This window comes from Glycine max, chromosome 7, assembly GCF_000004515.6.
Source record: "Glycine max cultivar Williams 82 chromosome 7, Glycine_max_v4.0, whole genome shotgun sequence".
Lineage (NCBI taxonomy): Eukaryota > Viridiplantae > Streptophyta > Magnoliopsida > Fabales > Fabaceae > Glycine > Glycine max.
The window spans coordinates 8,280,853-8,299,902 of NC_038243.2; the positions used below are offsets into that span (position 1 = coordinate 8,280,853).

The 19,050-nt window shown below is 35.1% G+C and overlaps 3 protein-coding genes across 4 annotated transcripts; 2 read left to right on the plus strand and 1 right to left on the minus strand.

Moving 5' to 3' along the window:
* The first annotated feature begins 391 nt into the window (after window positions 1-391).
* Window positions 392-4,848, plus strand: LOC100783933 (aspartyl protease APCB1). Its single transcript, XM_006583337.4, has 9 exons — window positions 392-1,137; window positions 1,407-1,524; window positions 1,782-2,014; window positions 2,111-2,350; window positions 2,645-2,795; window positions 2,891-2,976; window positions 3,232-3,346; window positions 3,429-3,501; window positions 4,501-4,848. The coding sequence occupies exons 1-9, from the start codon at window positions 563-565 to the stop codon at window positions 4,632-4,634; spliced, it is 1,725 nt and encodes a 574-aa protein (XP_006583400.1). The 5' UTR covers window positions 392-562; the 3' UTR covers window positions 4,635-4,848.
* A 1,456-nt stretch (window positions 4,849-6,304) lies between these two features.
* Window positions 6,305-8,988, plus strand: LOC102659364 (lysine-specific histone demethylase 1 homolog 1). The gene has a single exon (XM_026129195.2). The coding sequence runs from the start codon at window positions 6,482-6,484 to the stop codon at window positions 8,837-8,839; it is 2,358 nt and encodes a 785-aa protein (XP_025984980.2). The 5' UTR covers window positions 6,305-6,481; the 3' UTR covers window positions 8,840-8,988.
* An 810-nt stretch (window positions 8,989-9,798) lies between these two features.
* On the minus strand, window positions 9,799-18,622 carry LOC100799440 (serine/threonine-protein phosphatase 2A 65 kDa regulatory subunit A beta isoform). Of its 2 annotated transcripts, none has more exons than XM_006583338.3 (13): window positions 18,464-18,622; window positions 17,868-18,289; window positions 17,291-17,537; window positions 16,833-16,945; window positions 15,168-15,247; window positions 14,765-14,906; window positions 14,593-14,673; window positions 12,983-13,087; window positions 12,689-12,871; window positions 11,870-11,962; window positions 10,841-10,980; window positions 10,704-10,770; window positions 9,799-10,213 (listed from the first exon to the last, which is right to left on the minus strand). In XM_006583338.3, exons 2-13 carry the CDS (start codon window positions 18,258-18,260, stop codon window positions 10,094-10,096), a joined length of 1,764 nt encoding a protein of 587 aa, XP_006583401.1. In that variant the 5' UTR covers window positions 18,261-18,289; window positions 18,464-18,622; the 3' UTR covers window positions 9,799-10,093. The 2 variants fall into 2 exon arrangements, with proteins under 2 accessions (XP_006583401.1, XP_006583402.1); XM_006583339.3 differs by having other exon boundaries at window positions 18,361-18,605.
* Between the last annotated feature and the right edge of the window lie 428 nt (window positions 18,623-19,050).

Below are 19,050 nucleotides of genomic sequence, written 5' to 3' on the forward strand. Positions count from 1 at the left end.
TAATAGAGACCAAAAAGAAAATGTTGTTACAACACAAAGACAAAATAATAATTTAAAAGTTTAAAATTTTTTCATCTATATAATATATTTTTTTTCATTTTTGTTCTTGTAAAAAATATTTTAATTTTTGTAAAATATGTTTATTTTATTTTTCGTCATTTTTAAATAATGTTTCTTTTATTATTCCAAAAAAAATACATTTTGTAAAAACTAGGCTTTTATTATTCCAAAAAAAAATACATTTTGTAAAAACTAGGCTGAAAAAAAAGAAGTAATAATTGCATTTAAAAAAACATTTAAGCCTATTTTTAAAAAAATCAAAATCTAAGAAAATATTATCAGTTCAATAGTCCGGTACCATTTTTCAAAGGTGGTTAGTGCTTGGAAGTTTCGCAGTGCTGAATCAATGAATCGGATCATCCTATCCTATTGACGGAGTCTCATAAGTCATAACATGAAAGAGTAAACTAAAGACTACTTGGTAGACTTGGGACACAATCTTCATTGATCTCTTCCTCTTCTTCTTCTTCTTCTTTTGCTCTTATTTTCTGATACAGAAGAGATGGAAGATGATCAATCTACTCAGATCAAAGGTGTTGTTATAATCTCCCTTCCACCACCAGATAACCCTTCTTTGGGCAAAACCATCACTGCTTTTGCTTTCTCTAATAACCCTTCTCCTCCCCCTCAACTTTTTATTCAACCCCATCAACACCAAAGTCAACAAACACACCCCAATGCTCAACATAACACTGATCCTCCACTTCAGTCCTACCCATCTAATCCTCAGCTTAGTTTTTCATTCAGAAGACTCTTCCACAGCACCCCAGTGAAGCTTTTCTCATTCTTTGGTACTCTTCTCTTTGCTCTCTTTCTCTATGGTTCTGTTTCTTCAACCACCACTGTGGACCTACGTGGCCGCAAGAATGATGGTGATGATGACAAAGCCACTTCATTTTTGTTCCCTTTGTTTCCGAAATTTGGTGTTTTGGGGCAGAAGGATTTGAAGCTCCAACTGGGGAAGCTTGTTCAAAAAGAGAAGTTTTTGACGCAAAGAGATGTTGGTGATGGTTCTGGGGTTGTGGCCGTTGACTCTTCATCCGTTTTTCCAGTCAGTGGAAATGTTTATCCAGATGGGTATGATCAAAATCGTTGCTTTTGCTAATTTGATTGTTGACTTTTATTTTTTAATATTTATTGAGGAGTTTATCGAAATGGGCCTCAATAATTAATATTGAAGTTTTGCTTCAGTACTAATTGCAGCCACATCAGCAACATTTTTCCCAATGATACACAATTTCTGTAATTAAGCTAGGAACTGCTCCTGATTTGTATTGTAACAACTTCAATTCCCCATATTGTATTTGTATCACTATGATGGCTTAGCAACTTGTTCTTCCTTGCAGGTTGTATTTCACTATTTTACGTGTTGGAAATCCTCCAAAAAGTTATTTTCTTGATGTGGACACAGGGAGTGATTTAACTTGGATGCAGTGTGATGCTCCATGCAGAAGCTGTGGGAAGGTAATTTGAATTGTTTTTATATTTATCAAATATCAATCCACCTTAGTTAGATGCATGTGGAATATCAATATAGCATCAGGTTACGTTTTTCTTTTTTTTATGTATATTCCTGTGTAAAAGTAAGTTGAAAGATAGAACACGCCTCTCAGCAATATGCATTATAGATATAAACTTTTACTATATGTTAATGAAATTTTGCCATTGTGGATTATTGTGATTGAAAAACTGTGTTTACTCAAAGGATAAAATTGATACAGGGAGCACATGTTCAATACAAGCCAACAAGATCCAATGTAGTATCATCTGTGGACTCTCTCTGTTTGGATGTTCAGAAAAATCAGAAGAATGGACATCATGATGAAAGTTTGCTACAGTGCGACTATGAAATTCAATATGCAGATCATAGTTCTTCCTTGGGGGTTCTTGTTAGAGATGAGCTTCATCTTGTAACTACTAATGGATCCAAAACCAAGCTAAATGTTGTTTTTGGGTATGAATCCTCTTTTTGCAGTTCTATCTTTTTCTTTAAAAGGTTATATATTATAAGATAGTGCTGATATGTTATACACAATATTTTTGTTTTAAGGTGTGGATATGATCAAGAAGGCTTAATTTTGAACACATTGGCTAAAACAGACGGAATCATGGGATTGAGTAGGGCAAAAGTCAGCCTACCCTACCAGTTAGCTAGTAAAGGGCTTATTAAGAATGTGGTTGGTCATTGCCTTAGCAATGATGGAGCTGGCGGTGGATACATGTTCTTAGGTGATGATTTTGTGCCATATTGGGGTATGAATTGGGTACCCATGGCCTATACCCTTACTACGTGAGTATGATTTTCTTAAGAATGTGTTTCTTTCCCTATTAATTATGAAGTGAGTGTTTTTCTTTGGAGAAACTGCAAGATAAGTTTCACAGTGAGAATGTCAAGATTTATACCCAAATTGATACTGTGTTTTATATTGTTTTCATTTGACAACTTCCATTATTTTAATGTTTTTATGTATCATTTTTTTTACTGACAAGCTTTATCATTCCATTTGGAGCACCTGGTATTTGTTATTCTAAGGTTTGTTCTGATTCTTCTTTAACTCATATGTGGCATATTAATCTACTCTAGGGATTTATACCAAACTGAGATTCTTGGAATCAATTATGGAAATCGTCAACTCAAATTTGATGGCCAAAGCAAAGTAGGAAAAGTGTTTTTTGATAGTGGCAGTTCTTATACATATTTCCCAAAAGAGGCATACTTGGATCTTGTTGCTTCTGTGAGTTTTTACATTTATCCATCTGGAACCATTTTCTACCTTTTTCTTCTGGTATTGAACACCACATATTTATTAATTATGTATCTATGTTGCAGCTTAATGAAGTTTCTGGGTTAGGACTTGTTCAAGATGATTCAGATACTACTTTACCCATTTGCTGGCAAGCAAATTTCCAAATCAGGTAAGAGAATTTACTCAAGGTACAATTAGCTTTTGTGTTTATAACGTTGGCTTTAATAACCAACAAGTAACTTATGAGATGATTCTCTTCTTTAATACCTTATGTTTGGAGAAATAAAATTAATATCATTATTTTCTATCATCTGTTTCACTGGTCATGTTATGGAGAAATGAAATAAGTCTATTATTTTATTGCATCCGTTTGACTGATCACAATGGAGCTGGCTGTTCTAAAATCCATGTTAAATGCATGCAGATCTATCAAAGATGTCAAGGATTACTTCAAGACCTTAACTCTTCGGTTCGGAAGCAAGTGGTGGATTTTGTCCACATTGTTTCAGATACCTCCAGAGGGTTACTTGATCATTAGTGTAATCCTCTCTTTCTAATACAACTTTTTCTTCCAACTGATTTTGTTATAGTCATGTCCTCTAATAAACTCTTATGCTGCAGAACAAAGGCCATGTGTGCTTGGGAATCCTTGATGGTAGTAAAGTAAATGACGGATCCTCAATTATACTTGGAGGTAGTACTCTCATTCTCAATGAAAACCTGAAAGCTTTCTATTTTTTTTATAATAATTTTATTTGTTGTTCACCCTTTTAATGGTATAACTGTAAATGATTGGATTCAAAATAAGGGGTTATTTTCTTTCCCTATATCCTTCGTATATCCTTGATGAAGTATCTGTGAAATTTTCACCTAGCCATTTATTGTCATCTCCAATTTATCACGTGTCCCACACTACTTCACTTAGCCTAATAACCTTTATACATTTAGTGTGTTTCATGATGAATAACTCAACTAGTCAGCTCATATGTGCAGCAGAAGTAGTGCTACTGATTGAGCCACCTTTGAAACTGAGATTCTATCACTCTATTATAGTAATCAGAGTTATGATAAGTTAGTTCATGGGCTGTTTCAGTTCTGATATTTCTTTTATGATTTGATTCATCTGTCACTAACTACTAGTTATATTCTCTTAATACTCCCTCTATACTACTAAAACTTAATAAAGAAAACATCAAAAGAAAAGTGGATGTATTTACTGTTTTGCAAGCATAAAAACATTTAACACTTTCTTTGTTTAATATTGAAAATTATTAGATGGATTTAAAATTATATTTTCATTTGACTATATTCTAAGGTAGTTATACTTTTTGTTATAAATTTTGGTCCCTACTCTCTGTATCCTTGATCGCCACTGCCTGAACTTGAAACACTAGCTAGAATATGTATAGCACTTGGTGTTATAATATACCACTGGCATTATAATTTTTTGGTCCTTCCTCTTCCCTAATCAACCTCACCTTGGTTCTTGCAATCATAAAAAATTTACAAACTTATCATGTTGCACCTTTTCACTGGCCTACTTATATAATATTATTAAAAATGCTTGTTCAGGCTATGTAAGCAGTGAAATTTCAACTTCTCCTGTGTGGCTAGCATCATGTCTTTTCCTCTCTTTTGCTGAACTTGGGTGATTTTTTATGCCCTCATTGATTAATGATTATGACCTTTGCAGACATTTCATTGAGAGGATATTCGGTTGTGTACGATAATGTGAAGCAAAAAATTGGTTGGAAGCGAGCAGACTGTGGCATGCCAAGCAGTAGATTAAGAAAGAAAAATAATTTCATCCCAGATAGTATGCTATAATTTACTACCAAAGCGTTCATAAGATTTTATACCTTGTATTATTTTGATCCTTTTTCATGCTAAAATATAAGATGCCATCCACAAGTAAAACAGCCTATGTACAGTTACAGCCAAAATATGGGAACTTAGAAGAACGATTAATCGACACCAAAGATAGTTTTATGAATCAATAGTTATTTGACTTGTTATTATATAACAAAATAGTTCAATTGAACGATCACTTTCTAGACTAGGCACTCCATCTAAATCCAAGATGAAATTAATAAATTGAAATATAAAATGTACGAAAAAAAACAAAATTTTTATTGATGAACGCATGACCAAAAGGCAAGGACTTTACATTTAATTTATCTCAATCGTTTTGTTAAGAAGGGAATAAAGAACTGAGTTTTATAATGATGTGAGATTTTTTTTATTCATTTAATTTTTTATATTTAACTAAAATATGACTGTATATAAATGCAATACAATTGGTTTTTTATCAACCTTTTTTTCAAATAAAAGAATGCCTTTTATTTACAATTATATCTCATATTACTCATCTTGCTACTTTATTGGCTAAAATATTTTCCTGAACCGATTTCCTAGTACAAACTTTTAGTTTGGTTGATTTGTTTTGAGTTGGTTTTGTTGAAAAAACGTACTTGTTTTAATTATAACAAATCACTACCAATATAAATTAAAAGGATGATGAACTTAAGTGATGTGATTCATTTTTAGTAAACTTTAAAATGATTATTTTAATGGTTTTTCAAACACCTATCAGAAAGGTTCCTCATAATAGAACCTAAGAATGGTTATGTCTGTTGTCAAATTGACATCAGAAAAGAGAATTCACTTGTTCTAAAAGTGTGACAGCTGTGAGGAGTCCACTACAATAGTCTTCTTCAAAGCTTTAAGAGGTCATTTTTAAGGCTATTAAGAAATTAAAACATTTCAAATCTGTAACACAATGTATTAAATTTCTGTGTGAAAATTTTGTATTTTTAGCTTCAACCATCTTGTGGTATTTTTGTCACTTTAGGTTTTGCACCCTTGAGGGAATTTTGCCCAATATATACACTCATGAGGATGGTGATTAGGTTAAGGTATTGATATATCTATGTAACAGGTTTTCAATTGGCATTAAAGATGCTCTCAATTTTATTTTATTTTTTGTTTTTACAATAGTTGTACTAAAATTAAAACTTATAATCTCAATGTTATTATTCTAATCCTTCACCTCTAAGCCAACTCTAGTGGATTGTGATTATTGATTCTTTCATTCTTAATGAAGTTATTACTGATGAGACTAAAATTTAATTAAAAAACATATTTTGATTTAATGTTAATATTTAATGTTTAAATTTGTCTTAATACATCCATGCAATATATTTTTATTGGAACTCTCTCGCAACTTGAATATAAAAAGAAAAAAAAATCATATACATAGATTTTATAAATTTTAATTTATTTTATTTGATAAGATTATGTTTAAAATATTTTTTTAATAGAGATTTATTTTGAAATATTTTTCTTATATTTGAAATCAAATTTCAAAGATAATTTACTTGGTTAACTATATAATTTTTTTACCCTACCAATTTATTAAAATTACTTTTTTGTCATTTTTTTATCACATCAATTATTAAAAAAATAATATAAACTATAAATAAATTTAATGTTAATAACTATGTTAATCAACTTTGATAATACGTGTTTACTTATATCATAATTAACAAAAATCATATGGGACAGTCAAAGAAGAAATTTAATACTTCTTTGTCCAAAAACAAAAATATTGAGCTGAGTGCGAAAGATCAGCATCCATCAGTGACCACACTAACACAAACCCCCCACCACCAACAATGGCAGAACCCCCGTCACCACCACCACCACCACCACCGCAATCCGTTTCACCGGAAAACGACGTCGCAATGTCCCCCCATAACCTCGACCTCCAAAACTCCTCCGAAGACCCAGACTCCTCCTTCCCCACCCAAACGACACCCGAGCCCGCCGTTCCAGACTCCCCGGACTCCACCACGACCCGACCCGACCCGAATCCACCTCCGCGGAAACGACGCCGTCGAAAGAAGTTCTTCACGGAACTCACCACCGGGACCTCTACGCGCCGAAACGACGTCGCCAAGGACTGCGACGTGGAAGCCCTAATCGCGATCTCGGTAGGGTTCCCCGTGGACTCTTTAACGGAAGAAGAGATCGAAGCAAACGTGGTTTCCACCGTCGGAGGCTCCGAACAATCCAACTACATCGTCGTCCGAAACCACATATTGGCGCGTTGGCGGTCCAACGTTTCGGTCTGGTTAACCCATGACCAGGCCCTCCGGTCGATCCGGTCCGAACACAAGGGTTTGGTCGAAACCGCTTACCGGTTCCTGCTGGAGCACGGTTACATAAACTTCGGCCTCGCGCATGAGATCAAAACCCTAAAGCAGAAACCTTTCGATGGGTCCTACCGAGGAACGGTGATTGTGATCGGTGCCGGGTTCGCGGGTTTGGTTGCGGCGAGACAATTGGTGTTTATGGGGTTTAAAGTTGTGATTTTGGAAGGTAGGACCCGACCCGGTGGGAGGGTTAAGACTAAGAAGATGAGTGGTGATGGGGTTGAGGCTGCAGCGGATTTCGGTGGGAGTGTCCTCACTGGAATAAATGGGAACCCTCTTGGGGTTCTTGCTAGGCAATTGGGTTTGCCTTTGCATAAGGTGAGGGATATTTGCCCTCTCTATTTGCCTGATGGGAGGAGTGTTGACTCTGAGGTTGACTCTAGGGTTGAGGTTTCGTTTAACAAGTTGTTGGAGAGGGTTTGTAAGCTGAGACAGGCGATGATCGAGGAGGTGAAGTCGGTGGACGTGCCGTTGGGGACAGCATTGGAGGCATTCCGAAGGGTTTATAAGGTGGCTGAGGATAAGGAGGAGAGGATGTTGCTGAATTGGCACCTTGCGAATTTGGAGTATGCGAATGCAACTCTCATGTCGAATTTGTCGATGGCGTATTGGGATCAGGATGATCCCTATGAGATGGGTGGTGATCATTGCTTCATTCCTGGGGGGAATGAGAAATTTGTTCGTGCATTGGCGGAGGATTTGCCGATTTTCTATGGGAGGACTGTAGAGTGTGTGAAGTATGGGAGTGATGGGGTGCTGGTTTGTGCTGCTGGGCAGGAGTTTAGGGGGGACGTGGCGCTTTGTACCGTGCCATTGGGGGTGCTAAAGAAGGGGGATATTGAGTTTGTGCCTGAGCTTCCTCAGAGGAAGAAGGATGCTATTCATAGGTTGGGGTTTGGGTTGTTGAACAAGGTTGCAATATTGTTTCCTTATAATTTCTGGGGTGGGGACATTGACACGTTTGGTCATTTGACTGAGGATTTGAGTATGAGAGGGGAGTTTTTTCTGTTCTATAGCTACTCCTCGGTGTCTGGGGGCCCGCTTCTGGTTGCGCTTGTTGCTGGGGAGGCTGCGATTAGGTTTGAAATGATGTCGCCGGTGGAGTCTGTGAAGAGGGTGTTGGACATTCTGAAGGATATTTTTAATCCAAAGGGGATTGTTGTTCCGGATCCAGTTCAGGCGGTTTGTACTCGGTGGGGGAAGGATCACTTTGCATATGGATCTTACTCTTATGTTGCGGTTGGATCTTCAGGAGATGATTACGATATTCTTGCAGAGAGTGTTGGAGATGGGAGAGTGTTCTTCGCTGGAGAGGCAACTAGCAAACAGTATCCTGCGACTATGCACGGCGCGTTCCTCAGCGGAATGAGAGAGGCTGCAAACATTTTGAGAGTGGCAAAGAGGAGGTCTTCGATGACTATTGATACAACAAAAAGTGTCAACCAGGAGAATGATGATTTGAACAAATTATTTGTGAAACCTGATCTGACATTTGGGAGCTTCTCTGCCTTGTTTGATCTAAATTTGAATGATCATGATTCCAGTTCATTACTGAGGGTTAAAATTGGAGGAGTTGTGTTGGACTCTGGCAGTCTTTATCTTTATGCCTGGCTTTCAAAGAAGCGGGTCATTGAGTTGAGTCAGGTGGAGGGAGATGAGAACAGGATGAGAATGTTAAACCGCAATTTTGGGGTGAGTTTGGTTGGGAGGAAGGGTTTAAGTAGTGCTGCTGAATCTCTTATTGCTAACATAAAACTTTCTAGACCCAACTTTAATGAAACGGAAAATGGCCTTATGGCTGAGAAGGAAAATTCTTAGTAGCATCTTATAGAGAATATACCTCCGTGCTCAGTTAACTGTATTAAACACATTTTTCTGTTAAATTCAATTAGTTTCTGACCATTTTTTCCCCATTGTTAGCCATTTTTCCCGATGATGTTCCATAATGAACAAATTGATTTGGCTCTGCTGCATTCTCTTATTTTATGATTATAAATGAAAAATATTTAGATCTAAGTTGGTTATCAATATTCTTCAGGAACTAGTTCAAATCGTCTATTCCACATTCAATGGATGATAAACAAGTTTTAAAATTTTGAAATTATGTTTTCTACTCAATAAGCAGCATATTTATTCTGAAGACTCGCCGACAGAAGCTCCTTTTACTGCCATATTGGTGGGAATAAGTAACCTCACCAAAGGCTTATGCTTTTGTGGGAATACTGCAGTTGTTGGAAATTAAACAGGTGATAAGTTTACTAGTTGGGATGAAGCCAACCTAAGAGCTGAGATGGACACGTTTTGATAAAAAAAAAAAAAAAAAAGAAGTTAATCATAGATTCACGTTTGGGGAGTTATTTTCGTCATTTTCAAGTCATTATCAACTAAGAAATTTATCGTAGAACCTAGCTGACAGGGAGATATTTAAAAAAGAAAAATTAAGTTGCTTATTAGAGAGTGATTTTTTCTTTCTTTTAAGGATTAATGTGTCCCAAGGACAAAGGAACAAAGAAACAATTTCTGATTAGACTTGGTTTTGAACCAAAATGGATTCACCAAGATATACAGTATCCCTCGTTTCAGTTTATATCGTTGCCAAATGAACGTATGTTGCGGTTGCTTTTCTAAGATAACCTACCCGATAATCCAAACAGAAATGCGATCCAGTAACACGTCTAGCATGATCGCACGTTTTTTCATTAGTCACTATCTTCTAAATTTGTTTACACGAACATTTCATAACACAAACAAGCACCAGAAATTTATAAACGTACATCTTTTAAGCAGATAATGGAATATATTCATTGTATTGGTAAATCAAAATTTCATACAAAATCTTCACATTGGTAAACCATATAATTAGTGGTCGTCAAAACCCATCTCACTTCTGAACAATGTTTCATCACTACAAAGAACCCGGTAGCATAGGTACGGATAAAATGAAAGCAAAGCAGGATCACAACAATTATATGTGATACAAAGGATGGGGCAAGTTGGCGTCATGCCAATTACACAAGAAAATGGAAATCTTATAAGAAAAAAAAAATAACTAAAGACCACATGCAAACTGATCTAGCTAGACATCTTGACTTGATCACTAGATTGTAGTGCTTGTGAGGCGAAAAACCTAACATCAACATCTGGATCCTCACTGAGCTCAACCAGACAGGGACGGATGGTACTCTCAACAACCTTCATTATTCAAACGATAATTAGTTAAGAGATATTAAAAGAATGATGCATTTGGAGAGACTCAATAGTTTTCTGTCAAATTGCAATGCATTTCATATCATTCCTGTCACAAAGCTTTATCAAAAACAAACAATAGCCTCGTGAGAAGTATTGGGACAGATTTTCAAGTGATATTACTACCATTTACCAAACAGCCAGCTTAGATTTTAACTAGCTGGTTTTGTTAAGCCAAGCAATTTTGGCAAGCAACTAGTTTAAAATACTTTTTGTGGTGAAGAATTCAGCAAACAATAACTTCAAAGTAGGATAAAATTTATTCCAATCCACAATAATTTAGCATCGATATTTCTGGACCAAATTAATACTAACCATACAGCCCATCTAAATAATTTTCAAGAAAGAAGTTTCATAGTTTAGAAATCCATATTATTATAATCCAAGTAACTAGGGAAGTGCACTAAAGATGAAACCTTAAATGGAAGCTACTTACAGACTGATCAACAATTGGGATGAGAGACTGCAACACTTTAGCTACATTGAATTTGATATTGGGTACCCTGCAAGACATGCTATGAGCACTGGCTCAAATGAAGACACACAAAAGGAGTAAGGAATGCACAATTTTACCTATCCTTTGATGCATTAATGACCAGAGGGAGCAGTTTTGAAGAAGTAATCTCCGAGCCCAGAACAGGAGCTAGTAGAGAAATTGCTTGTAAGATTGTCATCCGATACAGATAATGTGGATCAGTAACCATGTCCAAAACCTGCAAAGGATACAATACTTGTTTAGATAAATAGTAAATACTTTGAGAGCATATAATTTCATGGAATCCATGGTCCTCCTGGATCATCATATAATTTCATATAATTTTGTTCAGATAATGTGGATCAATATTTTTATTTCATGGAATCCGATTGAGTCATTGCATGCATGATACTGGGCAGTGGTCATGATTCCTTTTCTCAAAAATAATAATACACGAGAGTGTAACTTGAAAGCGTTATAAGCACAGAAAGTAAATTTAAAGTCTCTGTTTCTTTATTAGTAATTTAAGATGGTAAACTTATCTCTGCTCCTCTAATTGATGTCTTCGATACCTTTTTTCTACTGCTTTGCTATACATAAATGATGAGTGTTTGAATATTGGTTTTTCTTTTTCTTGTAGGTACAGGGTAGCTACTATGCTGATCATTTTCCTGTTAGCATAGGTTTTTAAAAGGCAACAGGCAACACAGAAAATCCTTTTGCACCACCTTCACTTCATCACTCAGAAACAAAATCCTTGCCACCAAACGGTAATAAGCCAATAACCATAATCCACAATCCAAGAAACACTCAAACTCGTCATCCCAAATCCCAATAACCCAAGGCTTTATATACTTAGGTTAAGATGCCAATGCCTAAATATTTTGAATTATGAAATGATCAAGATACCCAATATTATTTTTAATTGATCTTTGGAAAAATAAAATTCATGACCTAAGCAAAATTGGCTGCTGTACACAGGCCCTAAGGGTTTGGGTCAACAATTTCAAAACATTGGTTTAGAGGATGTTCTATGATATCCCTGATGTTGGAATTCTTTTCAGAAGTTTGAGGTAAAATATACTGCAGATATACATCAAGAAACTAAGTTCATCTGCTATAAAAACCTGGGGAATAATGTGCTGCATTGCCCAATCCGGTCCAAATTCTTCTGCCAAGCGTTTGATGTTATTAGCGGCTGCATCACGGATTGAGTATACCTACATTGGAAAAAGTCAATATGATACATTTACTCTAAATAAAATTTTTTTAAAAAAAAAACAGAAAGGCATTGATCCCGCCCCTCCAAAATAATAATAATAATAATAATAAAAGCATAGCCAGCTTCTTGACTAAATGAGTTTACAAGATTTTTTTACAACCAACTTAGTCTATGAAGGATTCAATTTAAACTTTATGAACTATGATACTAGGGACCTTTATTAAACTTTGAGTGGCATTTTCTTTTTAGTCCTTCTACAGCCTAAACCACCAACAAAATTGCAATTGCATATTAAACTGAAAATAACTACAATTTAACATTTGTTTTAAATTGGTCTTCTAGCTCTCTAAAATCAATTATCGTAACATGATAAAAATAAATTTAAATGACATTGTTCGTTTTTATTTTTTACTCATGTTTACACAATTTACATATGTAAAACTAAATCAAAAGTGCACGCAAATATGTGCATTAATTTATACTGTATTCAAAAACACTTTTCTGTTAAAAGCTTTTTCATATATTTCTGCTATGTTTTTTTAATTAAAAAAGCTAATTCAAACATGCATAAACTAAACAGTTATTTACCAAATAAATAAATTAAAATAATTAATGAAATTTATATAACATGTTAGTACAAGATAAAATAACTTGTTTTTGATAACACAGACTTCAAAAATAAGAGTAGAACAAATTTGAATATCATTTTAGTTGCTTCACAAACCTTGTCCTTTAGCCATTGCATGCAAAGAGCTCCAAGCTTATCATCAAAAAAACCAACACCCAACTGGCTTGCCAATAAGGGTATGTATTCTATGATTGCAAGTCGAACTCTCCAGTGCCGATCCTCAGCTAATTCTACTATGGCTGGCAACAGAGACTGAGATAACAAATCAATACCAATAACCTGCAATCCATGTGTAAATCATAAGCTTCAATAGAGGGAGCATATGAAAAATAATAATGTTTGAAATGTACATGGTCAATCTGAAGGAATATTCAATTTTAAGCCACAAACCTGGTTCACTTGATCAAGCTTGCTGATAATATTTAGCCTGACATCAGGAAACTCGTCTTTCAAAAGAGAAAGGAAAATAGGCAGAAGTTGCTCAATTGTAGCATCCTGCAACCACCACAAAAATGTTTTTAAAAGCGAAAAGGTGCATCAATCCTCTCTTTAAGAGTTGAGTTACTTTTACATGGGAACAGTTTCAAGAGTTTAGGAATAGAAGCAAAGATTGCTCCTGCAGGAGAATAGAGTATGAGCATATGGAAACAAGGGAAAGCTTGTCTGAAGAGATGGAAAGAAAATATTGAAGAAAATATGTCAATCTGCTTATCTAATACACACACAAAAAAGGAGCTCTGAAATTTCAAATAAATACTGACTAGCCTTAATTTCCTATTTTTTAGGCTAAGGTTATGTTTACTCATTGGAAAGAAAATAGACCAAATCCCTGCCTAAGGCATGTATTGTAGAGATACAAAAGTATATATTTTTCACCCCATGATATGTTTGTGGATAATGACAAATGATAAATATATAATTTGGTGTTTATGCCATAGCAAGAGACAGGTGCAGGATTTAGAAAATTTAGACACTGAGTGGGAAAAAAACAATAGATAGGCATAAAAAATACTTTTAACGTTTATATCAATATAAATAAAGAAATTTTTTATAAGAAATAAAGAAAACATGTCATGAATGAGGCATCGGATTAGAAACATAATTGTCACCATTTTTTATGGAAAAAGGAATTAAGTTCAAGAGAAAAGTATAAGTAAGAACATATGATTTTAAACTAATTTGTACATCTTTTTTTTAAAAAAAAAAAGGCTAGTCTTTTTTTTTCCCAAAAATCAATTTTCTACCTCAAGAAATGATTATGCAAGATAAAAAGGTATATATAATTGAGTTATCTAGGCATGCTCAAGCGACAGAGGTTAGGTTAGGTGGTGAATGGATCGAGGACACAATTATTTCATGGCAATGACTCTCACATACCAAAAGCAAAATAGACAAAAGAGTAAGGGGGTTTCTTAGGTCTGGGGTTCAAAACAATATAATTTTTTATCTTGTAGTTTACAGGTAAAAGAATTTTATTTTTTTCCATGTTTATATAACTTATTGATTAGTGAGGGCAATTTAAAATATGTAGTGGACCAATAATGCATATTCCAAAAGAAATTTTAAGGTAGAGAGGGCACTTGCCCCAAGTCCTAGCACACATCTGCCACCAAAAAGAAAGTATAACAAAATCTAGTTAACTATTTGATGTATATTGTTAGAAATCTAGTAATTATGTAATGTATTGTGCAAATAGGGATATTATCAGCTGTATAATTTGTAAAGCTTATCCATTACATTTAGATTATAATTATAAATAAGAGTTTCCATTGTGTAATCAAGACAGATTCATTCACATGACCGCTCATTTTTCTCTCACCCAACACATATAATAACCTAAGCCAAATTTGGAAATACTTCGTCATATGCTAAACCATTTATCCATATAATAACCAAAGCCATATGATTTTTTATCCCTTTTGAAACATTTGTATAGACACATTTTTAAATGTATTAAATTTATGTCAATATAAATAATGAGATTAGATAGTGATATTTACCTTCCCTAACACCGGTGCCATACCCATTATAACAGAAGCCAGTGCAGAGCGAACATGTTGAGATGAATCTGTTGATAACTCCTATAGTAGGCAAACTTGATCAGTTGTAATCAAACTAGTATCATAAATGTTAACCTGTAACAATCCCAATTTTTTTACTGTGACTACATACCTTCACACATGGTAGAATATGCTGAATGGCAAGGTCAGGATTTAAAATGCGGGAAAACTTAGTTACTTTCCCAGCAGCAGCAATACGTACTTCAGCCTCATTATCACGCAGCAGACGAACATATGCAGGGACCAATTCTGACCTACAAGTGCATCACCATTATATAAACAGTCAACTAGAATGTGAGAAACAAATACACTATAAATCATGTCATAGACCAAGAAGAAATTAGTATGAAGTCACTTTTATACCTTTCAATCATGAAACATGAGAGTTTTTTAACCGACTGAAGAATGTCTAGTGATTAATATTAATGAAAACAGATTTTCAGATAGCACCAATGGAAAAAAGCTCAGAAAATCTTGACAACCAACCAATCATTTTAGCAGGTACAAAAGGTTACCTGGTGGGGTCAGGACCAACAGCTTCACATAGCTCATATAGTTGATTAGCAACCATGTAACGAACACGCCATGACTTATCCTGGATAAGAAGTAATTCAACTATGTGACAAGATGTAGAAATTCATTTTTCGAAGCAATACAAGACGGCAAAAGCAAAATTAATTTTTCTATGTAACTTTTTGTATCTTGGTATTAACTATTAAGAAGACAAGATTCTTCAAATTTCAAAATGACAAAAGGATGGGACTATGAACATGAAAAACATGCAGACAACCAACAGTAAACCACAAGAGAATCCACCTTCTACAGAACTGCATCCCAGGATTAAACTCATTCAACTGTCAAATAACTCCTAATGTAATTATTTATTGCTCATAGGTCACCTAGCAAACTCATGCAACTGCCAAATAATTCAATATGTAGCTGCGTGTGAGGATTGTTATCAACCCAAGTATGACTGCATGACCAAGTAGGTCCATTTCCAACTTTAATCTTTTAATCTTGTGTAATTTAAGATTATCATACTTCCACCACAAATATCTGAGTTGACTGCATCATATCCATACCACTTTAAAGCTCAATAAAATGTGTATTTGTACGTGACAAGTGTACGGTTCAAAAATGAATAAATAAGACAAGGCCATGCATAAAATGCATAGCTATGAAGGGGAAATAAAGAATCCTTTGGCATAATGTTATACAAAAACAAAAACAAATCTTTTCCCACTAGGTAGGATAAACTATGTGGATCAAACTACACCATTGTGTTCTTTCTAAAACCAAGTCTTCACAGAAGCTATATAAATCCAAGTTACTTTTAATGGTTTACTAAGTGTTTCTTGGTTTTCCTCTACCTCATACTAATAGACTATCCTCCATTCAAACAACTCTTTTTACCGCAGCTTCCATTGGTCTTTTTTCACGTGACCATACTATCTTAGGTGCAATTCTACCATTTTTAACTTAATAAGTACTATCCTTGCTTTCTCTCTGTTAAAAGCAGAGTATTAGGCATGTGTTTCATATGCTTGAGGATAACTCTTTCCTTTGCATTGTCTTGTACTACTAACCCACTTTACTGCATATAAATACATATCATACACCCATACTTGGTAGGGGTACAATTTTCTCTAATTCACAAACTCTTATTTCTTTTAGTCCATTCTTCTATCGCATTCTATCATCTCTGCAACACTAGGCTTTTGTTGGCATTGTATCATCACCCAACATTCAATACTATAAGCATTTGTGTTACTGTTACTATGTGCTAAACTAGCACTTAAGCTCTGAAACAATATTATAAGACCACAAAAACATAGTTTTGCAGTATAAGTGTTTGCTATCCTTCCATACATCCATTATTTATATTAGAAGAAAGAAATTTTAAACTGATACATATTCTTCCTATGAAATGAAACAAATATATTAGTGTCCAAAATTATGCAAGCATAGTAATTTGCATGGTGGTATATATGTTTGGAGAGCAATAAAGAAACCTGGTCTCATCCTATCAATGTACTCATACGTATATAGTTAACTGAAAAGCAACCCAAATGTTGCAGTCAAGACATCCCCTCATTAGTGTTGGCCACAAAATGGATATGGAGGATATATCTCTAATCTCTACATATATAGTATCAGTGTATTACTAATGGCCAACAAACCTGAGAAAAATTGACTATGACAGGAAGAATATGTGCCACACAATCTTGAGGTTCCAACAATTTTCCCAGAGCTGCACAACCCTCAACAGCAAGTAGCCGAACAGAATCTTGATCTACAGGAACAAGGATAAAAAAACCATCAGTTAATGTATGCACTTCCAGCGGATCAACTTAAAAAACACAGTAAAATAACACTACTCAACAAATGAACATGACAAACTCAAACTGTATTCATTTCTCACGTAGTCAGTCCAATATACTGACAATGCCACAACTTGAGGAATATCATTCACAGCTACCTAACTATGGGGGTCCTTATTCCTCAACTTATCTAAGCAACAAAATTATTGAACTAAAATAGAAATACAGACACAAAAACTGTTGCATTTATCCTACTATTATTTAACAGATTCATGATGCGGTGCTGGAATTAGTGGTATCACATAAACTTCACATACCATCCTGTGTGAGATCCTCAAACACAGACATGATGTCAGATTTCAAGTGAGGAGCTTCAACAGTTGCGGCAAACTTTCCCAGGTTTGTGGCAGCGGATCTCCTAACCATGGGCATATCATCTTGACACAGCTGACCATATATGGCTCTCAGTTCAGTCTTCACCGACTCTGGTGCACTGGGGTAAGCAATATGGAACAAACCGCACGACGAAACCCGTGCCGTGAACCACTCACCAGCAGCCAGCCTCTGCAACAAGCAAAATAACAAACGCAATGAATGCCACTCTAACCACAATCAGGCTCATCATAAGGTCATGTGTGGATAACTTTCTCCATAAACAAGTAAAATGAATAGAGCTTAAGCTCAAATCAAATTATGCACTTCATTTACATAGAAGTTCTTTTCATCAACTTCTCCAAAACCTAAGGTGCATAAATTAATTTTATAGCGTATGGAGAACCTCAATACGTTTTATCTTTTTATTTTCTTCTCTTATAAATACTTATGAACAAGTTCATCCAAACAGACCCTTAGCACAACGAATGAAAACGCAATGCAACTAGGAACATGCACTACCTTAACTAAAGGAATGAAGTGCTCAACCAAGTCTTGCTCCCTCATCTGTGCTCCAATTCTGCACAGCGACTCCACCGATTTGTCTCTGACGCAGGTTTCCTCAACGGTGCAGAGAGTCTCCAAGGGAGGAAGAAGCACGTTGGCGTGGTCGACGCCTCCGACGTAGGGAATGAAGACGCCTAATTCCTCGGCCATTGCGAGAAGCACTTCGTCGTCATCGTCGTTGTTCTCGCTGAGGAACGGAATCAGCTCCTTCCGCGTGCGGTCCTCGCCGAGCGCGCGCGCGATCGTGGAGAGCCTCCGGATCGAGTTCAGGCGCAGCTGAATGTCCTCGTTCTTCAACTCGTCGATCAAAACGGCAATCGGATACAGAGGCTGGTCCACCATCGCCATGTCGTTTCACCGGATCCTCGAGAGAAAAACTGCAATAATCCAATAATCAGAGATCAACGATTTCAAACACAAATCGACAAAAAGAAAAGTATAGGAAAACCTCGAAATCTACAATATGATGCTTGATCTGAAGCAATGGAGCGTAGTTCAAAGAGAAATTGAAAATTTGAGGGAAAAAATGAATAAATGTGTTGTTGTGGCACCTGAGAGGGGATTGTAGGGCGGATCGGATCTGCCGTTTGGACGGAGAGAAAAAAATGGTTTTATAATTTTGCCTGGAATTTCACCATTCTCGAGGGTGTATAACTGCTTCTTTCCCTTGTAGTTGTATGTTCTTCATCATTGGCTGCAATTTTATTTCTTATAGTTGTAAAAGAAACTATTATAAAACATTGTTGTAAAAATATTATTTCTTTTTTCCTTTTCAACAAAATCATTTCTTCTTTAAAAATAATTGCACCCGACTCGAAATAATATGGGTTATAGGGTAAGTATTATTTGAGAAAATAGTTTATGTATTAATAGTGAAAAACTTATTAATACTAGTTAATTTAATTTCTTTAATTATTAAAATATTATCTGAGTATTTGAAATAGGTCACTGTTTTTATTTTTTGTAATTTCAAGAAATAAGAGAACATTTTGTATTTCTCCGTTTTCTCTCAATTAAAAGCCTTTGCTATCACCGAACACATATGTCTTATGTAATGTTGGACAATATATTTTATTTAATTTTACTAGTTAAAAAATTTGTTTAATTATTTGATAAATAAGTTTTTTAATAATTTTTA